Below are 21257 nucleotides of genomic sequence, written 5' to 3' on the forward strand. Positions count from 1 at the left end.
ATTCTCCACACCTGATGGGCATTATCAGTTTACTGTTATGCCCTTTGGTTTAAAGAATGCCCCTGCCACCTTCCAAAGGTTGGTGAATCAAGTCCTTGCTGGCTTGGAGTCCTTTAGCACAGCTTATCTTGATGATATTGCTGTCTTTAGCTCCACCTGGCAGGATCACCTGGTCCACCTGAAGAAGGTTTTGAAGGCTCTGCAATCTGCAGGCCTCTCTATCAAGGCATCCAAATGCCAGATAGGGCAGGGAACTGTGGTTTACTTGGGCCACCTTGTAGGTGGAGGCCAAGTTCAGCCACTCCAACCCAAGATCCAGACTATTCTGGACTGGGTAGCTCCAAAAACCCAGACTCAAGTCAGGGCATTCCTTGGCTTGACTGGGTATTACAGGAGGTTTGTGAAGGGATATGGATCCATTGTGACAGCCCTCACTGAACTCACCTCCAAGAAAATGCCCAAGAAAGTGAACTGGACTGTGGAATGCCAACAGGCCTTTGACACCCTGAGACAAGCAATGTGCTCAGCACCAGTTCTAAAAGCTCCAGATTATTCTAAGCAGTTCATTGTGCAGACTGATGCCTCTGAACATGGGATAGGGGCAGTTTTGTCCCAAACAAATGATGATGGCCTTGACCAGCCTGTTGCTTTCATTAGCAGGAGGTTACTCCCCAGGGAGCAGCGTTGGAGTGCCATTGAGAGGGAGGCCTTTGCTGTGGTTTGGTCCCTGAAGAAGCTGAGACCATACCTCTTTGGGACTCACTTCCTAGTTCAAACTGACCACAGACCTCTCAAATGGCTGATGCAAATGAAAGGTGAAAATCCTAAACTGTTGAGGTGGTCCATCTCCCTACAGGGAATGGACTTTATAGTGGAACACAGACCTGGGACTGCCCATGCCAATGCAGATGGCCTTTCCAGGTTCTTCCACTTAGAAAATGAAGACTCTCTTGGGAAAGGTTAGTCTCATCCTCTTTCGTTTGGGGGGGGGGGTTGTGTAAGGAAATGCCTCCTTGGCATGGTTGCCCCCTGACTTTTTGCCTTTGCTGATGCTATGTTTACAATTGAAAGTGTGCTGAGGCCTGCTAACCAAGCCCCAGCACCAGTGTTCTTTCCCTAACCTGTACTTTTGTATCCACAATTGGCAGACCCTGGCATCCAGATAAGTCCCTTGTAACTGGTACTTCTAGTACCAAGGGCCCTGATGCCAAGGAAGGTCTCGAAGGGCTGCAGCATGCCTTATGCCACCCTGGAGACCTCTCACTCAGCACAGACACACTGCTTGCCAGCTTGTGTGTGCTAGTGAGGACAAAACGAGTAAGTCGACATGGCACTCCCCTCAGGGTGCCATGCCAGCCTCTCACTGCCTATGCAGTATAGGTAAGACACCCCTCTAGCAGGCCTTACAGCCCTAAGGCAGGGTGCACTATACCATAGGTGAGGGTACCAGTGCATGAGCATGGTACCCCTACAGTGTCTAAACAAAACCTTAGACATTGTAAGTGCAGGGTAGCCATAAGAGTATATGGTCTGGGAGTCTGTCAAACACGGACTCCACAGCACCATAATGGCTACACTGAAAACTGGGAAGTTTGGTATCAAACTTCTCAGCACAATAAATGCACACTGATGCCAGTGTACATTTTATTGTAAAATACACCACAGAGGGCACCTTAGAGGTGCCCCCTGAAACTTAACCGACTGTCTGTGTAGGCTGACTAGTTCCAGCAGCCTGCCACACCAGAGACATGTTGCTGGCCCCATGGGGAGAGTGCCTTTGTCACTCTGAGGCCAGTAACAAAGCCTGCACTGGGTGGAGATGCTAACACCTCCCCCAGGCAGGAGCTGTGACACCTGGCGGTGAGCCTCAAAGGCTCACCCCTTTGTCACAACCCAGCAGGGCACTCCAGCTTAGTGGAGTTGCCCGCCCCCTCTGGCCACGGCCCACACTTTTGGCGGCAAGGCTGGAGGGAACAAAGAAAGCAACAAGGAGGAGTCACTGGCCAGTCAGGACAGCCCCTAAGGTGTCCTGAGCTGAAGTGACTCTAACTTTTAGAAATCCTCCATCTTGCAGATGGAGGATTCCCCCAATAGGGTTAGGATTGTGACCCCCTCCCCTTGGGAGGAGGCACAAAGAGGGTGTACCCACCCTCAGGGCTAGTAGCCATTGGCTACTAACCCCCCAGACCTAAACACGCCCTTAAATTTAGTATTTAAGGGCTACCCTGAACCCTAGAAAATTAGATTCCTGCAACTACAAGAAGAAGGACTGCCTAGCTGAAACCCCTGCAGAGGAAGACCAGAAGACGACAACTGCCTTGGCTCCAGAAGCTCACCGACCTGTCTCCTGCCTTCCAAAGATCCTGCTCCAGCGACGCCTTCCAAAGGGACCAGCGACCTCGACATCCTCTGAGGACTGCCCCTGCTTCGAAAAGACAAGAAACTCCCGAGGACAGCGGACCTGCTCCAAGAAAGGCTGCAACTTTGTTTCCAGCAGCCTTGAAAGAACCCTGCAAGCTCCCCGCAAGAAGCGTGAGACTTGCAACACTGCACCCGGCGACCCCGACTCGGCTGGTGGAGATCCAACACCTCAGGAGGGACCCCAGGACTACTCTGATACTGTGAGTACCAAAACCTGTCCCCCCTGAGCCCCCACAGCGCCGCCTGCAGAGGGAATCCCGAGGCTTCCCCTGACCGCGACTCTTTGAATCCAAAGTCCTGACGCCTGGGAGAGACCCTGCACCCGCAGCCCCCAGGACCTGAAGGACCGGACTTTCACTGGAGAAGTGACCCCCAGGAGTCCCTCTCCCTTGCCCAAGTGGAGGTTTCCCCGAGGAACCCCCCCCTTGCCTGCCTGCAGCGCTGAAGAGATCCCGAGATCTCTCATAGACTAACATTGCGAACCCGACGCTTGTTTCTACACTGCACCCGGCCGCCCCCGCGCTGCTGAGGGTGAAATTTCTGTGTGGGCTTGTGTCCCCCCCGGTGCCCTACAAAACCCCCCTGGTCTGCCCTCCGAAGACGCGGGTACTTACCTGCAAGCAGACCGGAACCGGGGCACCCCCTTCTCTCCATTCTAGCCTATGTGTTTTTGGCACCACTTTGAACTCTGCACCTGACCGGCCCTGAGCTGCTGGTGTGGTGACTTTGGGGTTGCTCTGAACCCCCAACGGTGGGCTACCTTGGACCAAGAACTGAACCCTGTAAGTTTCTTACTTACCTGGTAAAACTAACAAAAACTTACCTCCCCTAGGAACTGTGAAAATTGCACTGTGTCCACTTTTAAAACAGCTATTTGTCAATAACTTGAAAAGTATACATGCAAGTTTTATGAGTTAAAGTTCCTAAAGTACTTACCTGCAATACCTTTCGAATGAGATATTACATGTAGAATTTGAACCTGTGGTTCTTAAAATAAACTAAGAAAAGATATTTTTCTATACAAAAACCTATTGGCTGGATTTGTCTCTGAGTGTGTGTACCTCATTTATTGTCTATGTGTATGTACAACAAATGCTTAACACTACTCCTTGGATAAGCCTACTGCTCGACCACACTACCACAAAATAGAGCATTAGTATTATCTCTTTTACCACTATTTTACCTCTAAGGGGAACCCTTGGACTCTGTGCATGCTATTCCTTACTTTGAAATAGCACATACAGAGCCAACTTCCTACACAGTGTTACCTGGATTGGAGTTTGGAGTGGAACTTTTCTTGGGACAGGCCTTGTCTCCAGTTTGGTGTCCAGACTGACTACAGTTTCGACACCAGGCCTTTTTGGGATCAAAGTTTTTACCCTTGTACCCAGGATTGTTTTGTGAAGAGGCTCTGGGCCCACCCTCCTGTGCAGGTTTTTGGGGGCCTGTAGAAGACTCTTGACTATTTTTATTTTTGGCTGTCTCACCACCCTTCCCCTGGGGAGGTTTTGTGACCCCTTTCTTTTGGTCACCCCCTGTGGAAGTTTTGGACACCCTAGTCTTGACCCAATGGTCCGCCTTCTTTCCCAATTCTTGGGGAGAAATTGGTCCTAGGTCTACCAGATGCTGATGCAGTTTATCATTGAAACAATTACTTAACAGGTGTTCTTTCACAAATAAATTGTACAGCCCATCATAATTACTTACACCACTGCCTTGAATCCAACCATCTAGTGTTTTCACTGAGTAGTCTACAAAGTCAACCCAGGTCTGGCTCGAGGATTTTTGAGCCCCCCTGAATCTAATCCTATACTCCTCAGTGGAGAATCCAAAGCCCTCAATCAGGGTACCCTTCATGAGGTCATAAGATTCTGCATCTTTTCCAGAGAGTGTGAGGAGTCTATCCCTACACTTTCCTGTGAACATTTCCCAAAGGAGAGCACCCCAGTGAGATTTGTTCACTTTTCTGGTTACACAAGCCCTCTCAAAAGCTGTGAACCATTTGGTGATGTCATCACCATCTTCATATTTAGTTACAATCCCTTTGGGGATTTTCAACATGTCAGGAGAATCTCTGACCCTATTTAGGTTGCTGCCACCATTGATGGGTCCTAGGCCCATCTCTTTCCCTCTCTATGGCTAGGATCTGTCTTTCCAAAGCCAATCTTTTGGCCATCCTGGCTAACTGGATGTCCTCTTCACTGGAGTTATCCTCAGTGATCTCAGAGTTGTTGGTCCCTCCTGTGAGGGAACCAGCATCTCTGACTATTATTTGTGGAGTCAGGGCTTGAGTAGCCCTGCTCTCCCTAAGTAGGACTGGAGGGGGGGAATTTCCCTCCAAGTCACTATCTTCATCCTCTGAGTTGCCACCCTCAGAGGGGTTGGCCTTTTCAAACTCTGCCAAAAGCTCCTGGAGCTGTATTTTGGTAGGTTTGGGGCCCATTGTTATTTTCTTTAGTTTACAGAGTGACCTTAGCTCTCTCATCTGTAGATGGAGGTAAGGTGTGGTGTCGAGTTCCACCACAGTCACATCTGTGCTAGACATTTTGCTTCTAAGAGTTGGAATACTTTTTAAGAATCTACAACTAGTTCTAGGTTCTAATTCAAACTTTTACAAACTTTTAAACTCTAAAAGAAATGCTAAACAGGATCTAACACAAGGCCCTAGCAGGACTTTTAAGAATTTAGAAAACTTTTCAAATTGCAAAAATCAATTTCTAATGACAATTTTGGAATTTGTCGTGTGATCAGGTATTGGCTGAGTAGTCCAGCAAATGCAAAGTCTTGTACCCCACCGCTGATCCACCAATGTAGGAAGTTGGCTCTGTATGTGCTATTTCAAAGTAAGGAATAGCATGCACAGAGTCCAAGGGTTCCCCTTAGAGGTAAAATAGTGGTAAAAATAGATAATACTAATGCTCTATTTTATGGTAGTGTGGTCGAGCAGTAGGCTTATCCAAGGAGTAGTGTTAAGCATTTGTTGTACATACACATAGACAATAAATGAGGTACACACACTCAGAGACAAATCCAGCCAATAGGTTTTGTTATAGAAAAATATCTTTTCTTAGTTTATTTTAAGAACCACAGGTTCAAATTTAACATGTAATATCTTGTTTGAAAGGTATTGCAGGTAAGTACATTAGGAACTTTGAATCATTTCAATTGCATGTATACTTTTCAAGTTATTCACAAATAGCTACTTTAAAAGTGGACAGTGCAATTTTCACAGTTCCTGGGGGAGGTAAGTTTTTGTTAGTTTTACCAGGTAAGTAAGACACTTACAGGATTCAGTTCTTGGTCCACGGTAGCCCACCGTTGGGGGTTCAGAGCAACCCCAAAGTTACCACACCAGCAGCTCAGGGCCGGTCAGGTGCAGAGTTCGAAGTGGTGCCCAAAACGCATAGGCTAGAATGGAGAGAAGGGGGTGCCCCGGTTCCGGTCTGCTTGCAGGTAAGTACCCGCGTCCTCGGAGGGCAGACCAGGGGGGTTTTGTAGGGCACCGGGGGGGACACGAGTCCACACAGAAATTTCACCCTCAGCGGCGCGGGGGCGGCCGGGTGCAGTGTTAGAACAAGCGTCGGGTTCGCAATGTTAGTCTATGAGAGATCAACGGATCTCTTCAGCGCTGCAGGCAGGCAAGGGGGGGCTTCCTCGGGGAAACCTCCACTTGGGCAAGGGAGAGGGACTCCTGGGGGTCACTTCTCCAGTGAAAGTCCGGTCCTTCAGGTCCTGGGGGCTGCGGGTGCAGGGTCTTTTCCAGGCGTCGGGACTTAGGTTTCAGAGAGTCGCGGTCAGGGGAAGCCTCGGGATTCCCTCTGCAGGCGGCGCTGTGGGGGCTCAGGGGGGACAGGTTTTGGTACTCACAGTCGGAGAGTAGTCCGGGGGTCCTCCCTGAGGTGTTGGTTCTCCACCAGCCGAGTCGGGGTCGCCGGGTGCAGTGTTGCAAGTCTCACGCTTCTTGCGGGGAGTTGCAGGGTTCTTTAAAGCTGCTTCTTGAAACAAAGTTGCAGTCTTTTTGGAGCAGGTCCGCTGTCCTCGGGAGTTTCTTGTCGTCGTCGAAGCAGGGCAGTCCTCAGAGGATTCAGAGGTCGCTGGTCCCTTTGGAAGGCGTCTCTGGAGCAGAGTTCTTTGGAAGGCAGGAGACAGGCCGGTGAGTTTCTGGAGCCAAGGCAGTTGTTGTCTTCTGGTCTTCCTCTGCAGGGGTTTTCAGCTGGGCAGTCCTTCTTGTTGTCGCAGGAATCTAATTTTCTAGGGTTCAGGGTAGCCCTTAAATACTAAATTTAAGGGCGTGTTTAGGTCTGGGGGGTTAGTAGCCAATGGCTACTAGCCCTGAGGGTGGGTACACCCTCTTTGTGCCTCCTCCCAAGGGGAGGGGGTCACAATCCTAACCCTATTGGGGGAATCCTCCATCTGCAAGATGGAGGATTTCTAAAAGTTAGAGTCACCTCAGCTCAGGACACCTTAGGGGCTGTCCTGACTGGCCAGTGACTCCTCCTTGTTATTCTCATTATTTTCTCCGGCCTTGCCGCCAAAAGTGGGGGCCGGGGCCGGAGGGGGCGGGCAACTCCACTAGCTGGAGTGTCCTGCGGTGCTGTGACAAAGGGGTGAGCCTTTGAGGCTCACCGCCAGGTGTTACAGCTCCTGCCTGGGGGAGGTGTTAGCATCTCCACCCAGTGCAGGCTTTGTTACTGGCCTCAGAGTGACAAAGGCACTCTCCCCATGGGGCCAGCAACATGTCTCTAGTGTGGCAGGCTGCTGGAACTAGTCAGCCTACACAGACAGTCGGTCAAGTTTCAGGGGGCACCTCTAAGGTGCCCTCTGGAGTGTATTTTGCAATAAAATGTACACTGGCATCAGTGTGCATTTATTGTGCTGAGAAGTTTGATACCAAACTTCTCAGTTTTCAGTGTAGCCATTATGGTGCTGTGGAGTTCGTGTTTGACAAACTCCCAGACCATATACTCTTATGGCTACCCTGCACTTACAATGTCTAAGGTTTTGTTTAGACACTGTAGGGGTACCATGCTCATGCACTGGTACCCTCACCTATGGTATAGTGCACCCTGCCTTAGGGCTGTAAGGCCTGCTAGAGGGGTGTCTTACCTATACTGCATAGGCAGTGAGAGGCTGGCATGGCACCCTGAGGGGAGTGCCATGTCGACTTACTCGTTTTGTTCTCACTGGCACACACAAGCTGGCAAGCAGGGTGTCTGTGCTGAGTGAGAGGTCTCCAGGGTGGCATAAGACATGCTGCAGCCCTTAGAGACCTTCCTTGGCATCAGGGCCCTTGGTACTAGAAGTACCAGTTACAAGGGACTTATCTGGATGCCAGGGTCTGCTAATTGTGGATACAAAAGTACAGGTTAGGGAAAGAACACTGGTGCTGGGGCCTGGTTAGCAGGCCTCAGCACACTTTCAATTGTAAACATAGCATCAGCAAAGGCAAAAAGTCAGGGGGCAACCATGCCAAGGAGGCATTTCCTTACATACATGCACTCACTTCTACATTCAGACACACATACAACCACGCATACACACATTCATGCACACACGCAGACACCACACACTCACACATGCACACACAACACCCACCCTTCCACCCCCCTCACCTGTCGGACGATCACCTTACCTGGTCTGGGGAGAAAGTCGTCCCTCAGGGAACAGGCGATTCCACCACTGGCAGCACCCTGCCACGACACCGCCAGATCGTATTATTGCTCATTATATGGCTGATGGAGTCATACTGGTGGGGTTGGGTCGGTGGCGGAACTGCCAAAGAGCCTCCGACTGCCAGCACGACTACTGCAGGATTTCCACCCCAATTGTGGCATAAATCCTGCAGTACTCGTCATATGGTGGCATAAATCCTGCAGTACCCGTCATATGGTGGTCGGAAGATCACCAGCACTGGAGGTCTTCTGGCACCCGCGGCTTTGGCGGTCTTCTGAGAAGACCGCCAAAGTCGTAATGAGGGCCACAGTCTGGTTTCCTCCTAAACCAGGCATAGAATTCTGTGCCCTTACGTTGCAATGAACATGCAGAATATCATATGCCACACATTTGCTGCATTTCAGGCATAACCACTCTGTTTTGCCTGCATTGAAACCCAATCCATTATCCTTAAATATTTTCAAACCGCAGACAAACAAAATGCAGACGTTCAACAGATCATCTATGTATATCTAGGGGCTAAGAAATATAAAAAGTGGTAAATCCACACATGTATATTTACATTTACATGCAGGTATGATTTACTACTTTTTGGAAAATTTACAGGAATATGCATGGAAAACTAATTGTGCTGCTGGCAGGTTTCAAAGATTCCTGAGAAGTCATATGATATTCCATTTGGGATGCAAAACAAATTGTACTAAGTTCTCTATAGTACAGAACTCTGCACCGGGGAATTTTCCATGAGAAAAATCTTTGCGCAAGAAGGTAGTCTTTCCTCTACACTCCCTCCAAATATGGCAGTGTTTTAATCCCCCTTTGGAAAAGGTATTTACGTCAGTACAGTCTTTTACTGGAAAGAGGAGCAAGAGGAGTTTGTGAATGCTGGCAAATGTAGTTGAAACACCCGTATTCACCCCCTTTGGTGGGATTTAAGAATGTGCAGATATTCACAGCCCAAAAATTAGCTTACAATTACCAGTAATTTCTTTGTGAATTCCTGGCTGGTATAAGTAAGGTAAATTTGGTCAGAAACTTATCAAAGCTGAAGGCAACAGAAAGGTCTATGACATAACTTAGCACCAGTTGTACAGGTGGTATACTGTATCAGTCTCCTGACGCGTCTTCACAATCTACAGAAGGCAGTCTTGACACCTAAGTAGATTAATTTATCAATCAATAAAGAACTACTAGTGAAAGGGATCACTGCAGCACCCACGCCTCTTCACAAAGGTGTTTATTGCAACACATTAGTGTGCATTAAATCTATCTGATTAGGCAGATAGTGCCGTAAAATGTCTCTTGTTTGAATTTGGCCATGTCAGTACAAAGCTTACTGTTCAATAGGAAACCTAAGCTCCAAACACCAGTCTCAAGCCTGCAGAATGAAATGCAGAAACTGTAGAGAGTATTGCAAAGGAAAAGATGTGAATAGCAGTTTGCTGGGCTCAGCAGAGTGGACTGGAAATAGCAGATGCGTGTCATAGGCTTACCTCGTGTTGTTGGACAGGCAAATGTCCATGCAATGGTTAAACCAGCACCCAGGAAAGAACAACCTAAACCAACATTAAGCACCAGCCATGCATTGGTTTGTTGCACTAAACAATCTTGATTACCTACGGACCAACGCTCATCCAATTTTGGATATCAGGGTACCACAAATGAGAATATGTTTAAGCATATTTGGCACTAAATCTCCAATTAATGATTATGTATTTTCATTCAGCAAACACTATAAATATTGTATTGCTGAATAAAATGCAACACAGTCATGGTAGTCTTCATTGTGCTGAGGATGACCCCAGATTGCTTACTCCATCCTGTGGGGACCAGTTAATATAATGGTTGAACCAGAAGGTGGTGATGTAGTGCATTGGAGCCCCACAGAATGGTGGCTGTTATGATGTGCTCTTTAATGTGCCACCCTTTCCTATTACTGGGAGATGCTCATCGGGTTGAGGTGAGGAGAAACAAATGGATGGATTTGTTTGCAGTGAAACAAGGAATGCATTTTCACGTGGGATGGTAGAATGGGTTAGGTGCTAATTTCTGGATTCATTAATATCAACTGTCTGAGGCAAGTTGCTGTGGGCAGTGTAGAGTAACTGTGAGGAAAGAACAGGATGAGGCAGCCAAAGGGCTACATAAGAGACATTTTCATAGGGCTGTAAAATAAACTGGCAAAAAACGAATAACTGGTGTGTTATGGAACGCAGTTCCATCAGAAATCAACACAATTTTAACAATGTACCCATTACTTACCTGCTGTTGAGGGCGGGGTGGGAGATGAAGGTGATGTCAGAGGGGAACTTGCCCCAGAGCCTGCTAAAGAGAAAAGCCATAGGTCAGTTAATAAGTGAAAACTTCAATCTCACATGTATCACAAACATGCAGGACTCACTGCCCCACCATTAATGGCTAACTGGAAGCAAGAATGGAAGCATGAGCTCATGGCTATAGGAAAGTCAATGACACACCTCCTGACAGCTTAACCTTACAAAGGTGAAAATATAATCATATCACACTGTGTGAGAAGTGTGAGAAGTCTTCAAGATATTTCCTCTATCAAATTTCACAGTAATCACGAAGGAGACAAAAGCAAAGAACACAGGAAACACACAAATCCAACACAGCTCATATAAGCACAAAGCACATCTCAGCCATGCTCATAATATCTTTAACCACTGGGTAATGCACATTTAACTGACTTAAGAGATACGTACCAAATTGGCCAATACCACCGCTCACATCTCTTCAATACAAAATAATTTACCCTCAAGTTAATAATACATTGCTGTACGAAGTCAGTCTTCTGAGTGATCACCCCAGATTTCTAAAATTGTTCTGGATCCTATTCTTGCTGAACTTAGAGCTTTATGCACTGTTAGCCCTTCTCAACAGGGGCAAGGTGCCTGTGCTCTCCCTTTAAAGATGGTTAAATCGGCTTATGTCTAACTAAAACATTTATTTTGCCTACAAGTCCACCGGTATCTGGTGTAGAAAATACATCCAGGGTATGGAGAATAAATGGCACCTGTGGACTGAAACACATATTGTGCCATCCACAGTGTGGGCGTATGAAACAAGGCTTCAGGCCTACCACTGTAACCAGTCTGCTGCAGTTTAAAACCTGCAGTGTGACCTGTCAAAGTAACCCTTTTTGACAGGCAAAGACCTTCCTTTTAAATAATAATAATTCACCAATACATAGGCCTTGTAGCCAATAAGGTACAGTGCATGGTTGCTAAAAGTGGGACATGTAGAAAATTAATGTCACCATGTTTCTAAAGCGAGCCCTCAAAAGCTGTTTTTACAGTGGCAGTCGTGGCTGACCTATACACAGAACCAAAGTTGAGATTAAAATGTTAATATTGCTATCTTGGGTTTCGAACTGGCTAGAAAAATAAATTAAACAACTATTTTTTAATAGTTATTGAAAATCCAATTCAATGGTGAAAACGTAGAGGAAACAGCTAGGGGTAAAGTGGGGGCTGCGCTGATAAAGAAATACAGACACCATAATGCCTAGACTACAGGACACCCACAGTATTGCCATGCATGGAGGCACTATATTTAATTCTGCAAGGAGCTCCCGCTGTGCGGGAGAAGACATGAAGGAAGCAACTGGGGGGGGCAGAGCGGGGGGCCGCGCTGATAAATGACTACAGGCACCATAACGTCTAGCCCCCAGGACTGCTCACAGTGTTGCTGCACCCGGAGGTGCTATATTTAGTTCTGCAAGGAGCTCCAGCTGTGCAGGACGATCCCGGACGTGTATCTAGGTGAAGACTGGGACAACAGCGGGTCCGTCTGCGCCCATCCATGCCTTGACAAAGCTGGGCTGGGCCTACCCTCTGACATAGTCCCCCGGGGGTAAACACTCCTTCGCCCATTTCTTTCTCCTAGACTGTTGGTTTTGTTGTCTGGGTGTTTGCTTGACCTCACTGTGCTATATTGTATTTCCTAAGTGCTCATTGGTGTTCCCCACCAGTGCTTTTTTTTTTTTTTTTTTACATTTAAGGCGTCTCCCACAGTTAAGCCAATAAAAGGCAACATGGGCAATAGGAAGGGCACCAGGGGTCTTGTTCCTGTGACCCCTCATTCCCCATCTAAAACGAGTATCGACAAGATGCTGTACCATGCGGTTGGGATCATTTAAACAGAAATTGCCCTAACGGAGAGGAGACTGTCCTTGGGTGCATGTGTGAATCTGCCTTCCTGCAGCCCCTTACTTCACTTCCCTTCTAGTGCTACCACTGCAGCTGAACCACTGGATGATACTGCCTCTCAAATCCAAATCCCTAGCTGCTACACTGATGCTTCAGCTTCTGGAGAATGCCAGAGGATTGTACACAGTCCTCTACGTATGTCAAACAGACTAGAGGTCATCCTATGGCAGAAACGACCTATAGACTATGGACAGTCCACAATGAGCCTCTCCTTCCAAAGACTCTGATTCACTAGCCCAAGAGGAGGTCCGGCACACTCCACCATGGGCTAATGATTTAATGGAGGCTTGCCTAGCAAAGGTCAGAGGCATTATGGCATCTGAACTTTCTTCGATACTGGCTCGGTTGGCAGCCATTGAGAAGGGGATTACTGACATCGAGCTAACACAGAGTGAAATACAGGAACAACCCACTTCAGTTTCGAGTGCCCCCCACGACAACATATCATTCCACTTGGCTAAATTAGCCAACAAGGCACATACTGTTTTGCAGCGCGAGGCTCCAGATACTCGGCACGCTTCCGCTGCATCAAAGAACTGCCCCTTCTGTTGCCCCTGTTGTTGCCAAGTCTGGGGGCACAACTAACTGATTGCGGGAGGGGGTGGGCAAATTTCAACTATTGGTAAAGTCGCAGACCTCTTCTAGAAGCAACCTGTCCTAGTTCTTCCTCCTGCACCTTGTCCTTATGTGATAACTGCAACAGGTGTGCCTAAGGACCAGAGAGAGGACCAGGAAGAGCTTACCAACAAATGCCTGAACTAGCTGGCCCGGCATAGGAACTTTCCTCCTGCTAGGCCGAGTGAAATCCTTCTCACATGTAGGGTGGATTGGCTGGCTCAGGGCCAATGGATTGGCAAGGTGACTGTATTGTGATTACCCTTAGAACCCTTTGGGTAGTGCAGCGCCTACTATTTAGCCAGACTAGAGGTTCAAGCACAGAAACCTCTACTGATATGCTTCCACTGGGGTAATTTTTTAAACATGGCCATGCCCAAGGGCACACTCAACAGTTATTTGTACCCTGACCGGGTGTTGTCGGATGGATCTAATGTTTATCCCAGTCTACATTTGGAATCCCTGTATCTAACTGCTTTTATGTACTGAAGGGGGTTGATTGACTCACTACTTTAAAGCCCACTCCTCTAAGAGCATGTTCTGTTGGTCTAGGGGGGTTGTAGTGGTGGGTAACGAAGCAGCAACAAACAAGGTTGACGGTAGGGGCGAAACGAGTAATGAGTCCCCAAGAAAGGAAGCTTGAGGGTTCTGAGAGAAAAAGGGGCACTGCTCGCAGGATATTCCCCCTTGCGGGTTGCTGTCGAATGCAGAACCAAATCTCAATGTGGGGCTGCTCTATCCCATATCCCTGCGTAGTCCTGATGCTATGCTGGCCAAGGGAACGGGTGAGCAGGGCACCATTATTGAACTAACATTGAATGATTCAAGGGCTCTAGCTGCTTGAGCATCTGTGCTAATCTCCCTGCAAGTTCCTCTTCCTTTCGTTGGGGCTGTCTCATCTCCTTTTGTCCCCTGTGCTGACCCTATAATTAAATCCCGTTACCAATCTTAGGCTACTTTTGTGGACTGTTGCAGGGTTGGCCAACAAAGTTGAGACCCCAGAACGGGGCAAAATTATAGATACACACTTGATCTGCTTTTTCTAGGAAACCTGGTCCACCAGGCTAGTTCATTGCTCTGGTTATGCTAACTTCAGTAAAGTAGCTGTTACAGGAGGCAGGGGCAGACTCTCAGGAGGCTTAGTAACATGGGTGAGCACTACACTTAATTGCAAGGACCAAGAAATAATGATTACCTCGTTGGACATTCTTTGGGTCTTGCTAATCTTTCCATCGCTGTGTGTGTATATCTATAATGTTTACCTAAGACATGGGAGGACTAACAGTGACTCCCAAATCATTGCGCTACTGAATACACATATGGCTAATGTCCCGGGGGAATGCTGAAGCTCCTGGGTGGAGATTTTAATTGCCAGTTCGAACCCATGGATGCTTGTCCAAATGCACTCACACATGATGAGGATGCTGCCTAGTTTATAGCCATCTAGAATGTATTAATGGGTCCCGGGCAAAAATCTATTGTTCACTGGTGGATACTCCCCCTCTACAGAGGACGTCCTGAGCTAAGGAAAAGGTGGACTGGAGTGACACCTGTATGGCACCCCACACTATGGCACTGTCTGCCAGGTTTCACCTGGTACAGTTTAAGTTCCTTCACCAAGCCTATCTTACACCAGTGCACATGTGGCAGGCTGGCATTCATGATTCCCAGAATGGCAGAGGTGGCGAGCTCCACTCGGATCTTTTTCCACAGTTTGGAGCTGTCCTGTCATACAGGACTACTAGGCATCTCTCATGAGGATTCTCTCTGAAGTTGTAGGAACTCCGATTGACTTGCAGCCCTGAATTGCACTCCTGGGCATCATGGAGGACATGGTGGACCTCGAAGGGACAGGATCCTGGTGGGGATAGGTGCCTTGGTTGCCAAATGGTTCATAGCCGCCACTGGACAGCAACCACGGTACCCCCCCCCCGAGGCATGGAGGAGAGCTACGGACTGGTGTGGAAAACTTGAAGAACTTATTTACAAAGCGGGAGGATGTCCCAAAAAGTTCCACAAGGTTTGGGGAAAATGGTAGGACTACCAAGGTATAATGGGTTAATTATCCCTCATTGCTACTGCTGTGTGACAATAAGTAATGCATACAAAGTATGGAGCTGGTACTCTTGTAAGTCTGAAGCTACCCATTTTTGTATTTGACTGGAATGCAGTGTACACTGCTATTCTTTGTTATGAAAAAGCAATAAAGTGTTTCTATTAAAAAACAAATCTTCAGCAAGAACTATCCAAAGCTTCAGAACAACAGTGGGACCAATCTGCTTCGGGTATTTCTTCTTTGGTTCCAGGGCAGTGGCTACAGTTTCAGCCTTGTCCCACACAGGGAGGTTTTTCTTCTAAAAAACTGACAATGCCCTATTCTGCAATAGGAGTTAGAAGACATTTCAACATTTTTCTTCAAGAAATTGAAAGAAATCTCTTTCTTAAGTGGGCGTTCGAAATAATGTGGAACGTATTAACTTCTAGACTTTCACCAGGACCAATCCACTTAGCGAATTGCACCCGCTCGCCTTCGCAGTCAGCCTCAAACCATGCAAGTCTGTGGAGTAACTATCGTTAGCATTTTTCCCATTTGGCTCCATTTTCACCTAAAACGTTTAAAACTCATACCATCACTTCCCATGATTGGTATTTTGACCTTTCTGTATCATTTCATTTATCAAATTTTACTCTATTTTTGTTATTCTGTTTGAGGCTGTTATTGCTTGGTGTTTTGACTTTATTACTGTTTTGATACTGCACAAATACTTTAGACATTGCCTTAAGTTAACCCTGTCTGCTTTGTGCCACAGCTACCAAGCAGTTGAGTTCAAATTAATTTAGAGACTTAAAGGATTCATCCTCACAAGGAGTGTTATTATTCCTTGAGGTGGGCGACCCTTCCATCCCCAATAATAATCCACTTTCTTATACTTGCCTTTAAACCATCTACCATTATTACACAATACTTTTCATCTGCCTCATCTAACCTCACACTACGCATGTCACTATAGAGTCTTACAGACAAAAGACCGCTCCAGTGAAAAAACAACACAGAATGACTCAGACCCTAGGCATTTTTTTATCAGACTGATTTGTCAAAACACACTGCACAAGGATACCTGTATGCTTTACAGTTTGAGGCTTCATAAAGAGCTTTCAATTTCTTGTTCCTTAAGGTATTCAGTCTTTTAAATGTTTTTTTACAACTCTGCTCTTTCCATTTCCAATGGAGAAAGTGAGGTAGATTTCACTGTTTGTAGTGGTTTCATGTTATTTTTCATAATCAGTATTCCAGAAAGTCAACAACAATCTCAGGCAGTTGATATTTCTCCTTGTTTTGGTCTTATGAATTGTGGCAGATTCAGTTTTGGAATGATTCTTCCTTGCTTTTGTTGGGTGATATCAGTTGTTTTGTTTTTGTGAAGTTAAGCTTCAGGTAGGTAAAGTGAATAAGGTGCAGGCCATGTTTGAGGCCCTGTATGTGTCAGGAGCAGGGAATACTGCTAAATTTAGTTGTGTGTCATCAGTGTACTGGTGAATTGTGGTCATTAGGGGATACCTTTCTATGGGGCTATGTAAAGGTTGAAAATTATGTGAGAAGAGACAGGACCATGGAGTCACCTTTTGGGACCTGGAGGTGCCCATGTGTTAGTTGAATCTGTAGAAGAACCGGTAAAGGAAACTGTCAATGAATCCCATCTGAACCTTTAGAGTGTAGAGGAGAGCGAGATGGTCAATGGTGTCAAACATGGACCAGAGATCCAACAATATCAGGGGGCAGGGGCTACATAGTGTTCCAGAGGAATATTGCCTATGATTTATATCAGCGCTGTTACGTGCTGAAGCATGATCTGAAGATGGATTGGTAGTCATGCAGGTGGCGGCTAGCACTGAAGTGTTCTTGCAGTTGTACGTAGATCGCTATTTCAATTATTGTTTCCAAAGTTAGGTAGGTGAGTGATGGGCAGGGAATTGGCAAAGTCATTGGGGTGAACTGTGGACTTCTTCAGAAGTGGGAAGATCTGGCCTATATTGAGAGCTTCAGGAAGAGGCCTTGAGTGAGGGCGGTGCTAACAATGGTGGATAAGTGTGAGAGTACTCCTCTCATGTTGATGAAGACTGTACCTGCTGACCCCAAGAAGGAGCTACTGGGGCAGATGAGTACATCAGTGGAACTTAGCAGGAGTGGACTGGCATGTAAGCATGACCAGATGTTGTAGCTACTGCACTTCACTGATGTGCAGTGAGGTGCCAAATCACCTTTGATGAACTGGCAGCACGCTACCATGTACTTTTTGTACTGTAAATGAGAGCTATGGGTGGACAAAATGGATTATGATTCTCTGCCCCATCAGATACAAAAATGCCTCTGCAAGCACCTCCTGGCTCAGTGACATGTGGCTATTGTCATTTATTAATTTCTAAACTCAACCTAAATGAAAGAGCTGTTTGGAGAATAAAACACTAGATCCAAAACCCGTGGACTCAAGAACAAAAGCTAAAGGGCAGTTCGGCACCTAGAAACAGTCCATAAACAGGTAAAAAAGGTGAAAAGTAGCCGGAAGCGCTTTCCTTTTTGTTGAAAAAGAAAAATGCATGAACTACCAAAAAAGGTATATTTAAAATCCTGAAGTAAGTTGCAATTATTTCAATAATTATTATTTCATTATTTTGACAGAGAGAAGCCAAGGCATCACTTTTCATAGCATTCACTCGAACAAACGTAACAATGTGTTTAGCAAAACAAGCAAGGGGTGATTAAACATGCACTGACAAAATTAGATGCCCTTGATATTTACCTGAATTATTTGAGTTGTTGTGTTTTGCCGAATGCTCTTCGTTATTCTCTACAGCAGTGCGTTTTGACTTCTTCAACCCCAAAAAAAGAAAAAAATAGTGTAAGATTCATGTGGCTGTTTACACAGTAACTTCAGAGAGTTTCAACAGAATGCTATTTTAATTTTCCACGTCATGGGATGATTTGGGACCTAACAAGAAGCCACCTGTGCTCACTTCAAGGAAGCTGCAGGTCAGGGTCACAAGACATTCTAAGAGAGATCAGGACATGCTTTGCATCTATTCTTTGGCTGGCATACAGCTTGCCCCATGCCAGCTGGGCATAAATGTAGTCAATATTTTGGAAAAGTGTACATACGACAGCCTTGATTCAGTAATCTTAAAAATCAACAAACTGATGGAAAAAATGCTTCAATTAATTTCAGCTACTGGTGATCACTCTGGCCATATTTGAGGCCAATGTTTTTCATCCACTATGGGACTCTAGACAGAGACCGGCCATGGTAAACCAGTCTTGGACCAGCTCCAATAGGAACAGGCCAGGTCCCCGCATCATGGGAATACAAGCAACCTTAGACATACCTTGGCCTATCTAGGCATCAGCAGTGACGTACAGTGTGATTCCTATGGCACAATGAGCACAGCACCTATGTCTTGACAGACCAGCTGCACTTAGGCTAACTACTGCAAAACCAAAACAAGCATTTGCAATGTAATAGGTCTTGCATTTGAGAGAGTTAGAGCTAATGGCGTTTTAAATGACAATGGGGTCATTACGAGTTTGGCGGACAGAAAAGGCTGTCTGCCAAACTCCTGTGGTCAGGTTGCCGCCAGTGCGGCCACCTTCCAGTGGGCCCCATTAGGAGTTGCATGGGCGGAAACGTTGCTTCCGCCCGCTGGCCCAGCGGGAAACAGCTCACAACATTGATGCCGGCTCACAATTGAGCCAGCAGCAATGCTACGGTGCGTAAGGTGCACCAGCACCCGTCGCGCTGTTTGACAGTGAACCGCGTAACAGGGCTGGCCATGGGGGCCCCCTGCACCCCGTCTCCACCAGCCTTTACATAGCGCTGCTACCACCATGTAAAAGATGGCGGAGACGGGGGTCGTAATCCCCAGGGCAGCGCTGCTTGCAGCGCTGCCGTGGAGGATTCAGATGGCCAGCGCAGCCAGTCCCTCCTGTGCAGGGAAACTGGCAGTCCACCCATGGCGCAACCGCCACGGTCATAATGGGGTGGTCGGACCACTACTTTCGCTGCAGTCAGACTGCCACCGCAACCCTGGCGGTCTGAAGTCCGGCAGGGTCATAATGAGGCCCAATGTCTTTTATTTATGTGTTTTGGTTTGGAGTGTAGAGGGTGTATGTGGTGTGGATTTCAAATCCTCCCCCCCATGAGTCATTACTGGAAGCTGGGGACCCCGTCCTAAGCATTATGAAGAGTTACCACAGAAAGAAAGAGGCAGACGGTCCCACCTACCAAAGAAGCTATTCTAGAAGGCTGCCACAGAAAGGTTGTGCCTGTGGAGACTGACAAGGAAAATCACTAGTAGCTAGAATTAAAAACTGCAGCAAAATAGTATGGGCAGAAGAAATAGCATTTTTCTCATCACAACATTTCCTTTTCCCTAACATATTTTTGCAGGTTTGCACTAAATAAGCAGCATTTCCGTACTATGGTTAAATAACGCATTTTACAGAAACCACACTACTTAACCAAACAAGAGCATTTCTTGAATGCGCCAGTTCTTAAAGCTGATAGTAACAAAAGATTAATATCTATATATATATCTATATATATATATATATATCTATATATATATATATATATATATATATATCTATATCAAACCAAGGCCCTTTATTGCCTGGAGTGGTAAATGGCTTTTGTCATTTTACAGCTCAGCAAGGATGACACTATGTCAATCCTATGCTTAAAGATTTTGCTGTACAAATGGCAAAAGACTTTGTCACTATCTAGCTCGGCGAAGATAGCACTGTGCTAATCCTATGCTTAAAGACTTTGCTAGATAAGCAGACATTTGAGGTGAGCAAATCTAGAGTGTCGCTGGTGTTGCAGGGTGCTCCTTACTAGAGCAGCTCTCCACCTTAAATTGGGAACTTCCCAGAGTTCTCCTTTGTGTTTTGTATGTGTATACATATATATATATGTTAAATGTATGTGTTTCTTTTAATGCCTGCATATTTTGGTGCAGCCAAGATTTGCAAATATTATGTACAGGAAAGGCCTGGAGTGCAGAGAAATATAAACCCCTCCAAAAACAAGGACAATTGGAAGCAAACGCAATGCAGATGAAATATAAAGCAAACCTAACTACTACCTAAGCTGAAAAAAAATTGAACATCCACATGCATTCTAAATTTTGACAAACTCCGCACATAGGCTTAAAGTTAAATTTTAAATAATCCACATGTTGGCTAGCAAGTTCTAATAGAAGTGAATACAGTTTACTAGGAAGTGAGAGTGAAGCAAACAAGCAGACCGGGAAGATTTATGGCCCCAACGAAGGAGATAAGCTATGCCCCGGTGGGTGTTGTGAGGGCTGGCAGGGAGAGGCCCCACGAGAGAGACTCCAGATGCAAGGCTCTTCAAGTTTTAAGTGAATGTACTTGTCCTGTGCTGGTGCCATGCCTTTCCAGTGAGATTAGTCAATTTCAAGCACTTTTCCTGATGAAAACTGGAAAAATTCATAAGTTATACAAATGGACTGCTTCTTCTTTCAAACGTATGTACATTCTGCAAAAAGTGCAAAAGCGTTAGGTTGATATCAAAGCAGAAGAGTAGGATTCAGACTGAAAACATGCCTTCCTGATGAGGGACGCGTGAAAAAGCAGGTTTTCAATCCTGTTCAAATATGCAAGCTGTGCCTGCATGATTGTCAGGCATACAAAACCCAATGCTGAAAGACACGCCCAACAGAATTAAAAGTTTTGTAAGCGTTCTCGCCTCGCATTTCAACAAAGCTCTAATGAAGATAACAATAGCAGAGCAGGGGCAGTCCATTAAAGAACATAACCTGAGAGCGTGCAGTGAGCCAGCTGTGTACATGGTGGCTGCCAATAAGGAAAGCTGTGGGTCAATGGAAGCCAACTGTGCAGGCCGACTTCTGGTTCTGCTCTGCTCAAACTATTGATCTGCATGTTCAAAAATGCCATAGCTGCACTATAAATGCTAAAAGGGAACGAGAGATCAGCTCTGATCAGAGCACAACAGCTGGTCTTTTCCGGCTTGGGAGGAGGAGGTGGGAGTATTGAATGCTGCAATAAAATTCAGGCATCTCATCCTGAAGCATCCACACTGTAATGGTTGGATGATGAAACCACGCATGCCGAAAAAACGCGGTCGGAACAACGACCACATTGTTTCCACACATGCCTTTACAACGATTTTTCTTTGTAAGGGCGTGCCTAGTAAAGACATGTATGGAAACAGCATGTGTGGTTGTCACATACCACCCTCCCACCCTAAAAACTGAAGAGCCCTGACTCCCCACCCTTAAAAA

General features: G+C 46.3%; 1 protein-coding gene across 4 annotated transcripts in view; it reads right to left on the bottom strand.

Moving 5' to 3' along the window:
- The window catches only part of PXK (PX domain containing serine/threonine kinase like), a 317799-nt gene that overhangs the window by 28084 nt on the left and 268458 nt on the right, over positions 1-21257 (bottom strand). For 2 of the 4 annotated variants that reach the window (XM_069206554.1, XM_069206556.1), the window contains exons 16-17: positions 17738-17807; positions 10357-10419 (exon numbers count right to left, since the gene is read on the bottom strand). In XM_069206554.1, the coding sequence (XP_069062655.1) occupies positions 10357-10419; positions 17738-17807 (133 nt within the window). The remainder of the gene's footprint in view (positions 1-10356; positions 10420-17737; positions 17808-21257) is intronic. The other 2 variants (XM_069206555.1, XM_069206557.1) reach the window with 1 other exon arrangement.

The sequence above is a fragment of the Pleurodeles waltl genome, chromosome 9 (assembly GCF_031143425.1).
Source record: "Pleurodeles waltl isolate 20211129_DDA chromosome 9, aPleWal1.hap1.20221129, whole genome shotgun sequence".
Lineage (NCBI taxonomy): Eukaryota > Metazoa > Chordata > Amphibia > Caudata > Salamandridae > Pleurodeles > Pleurodeles waltl.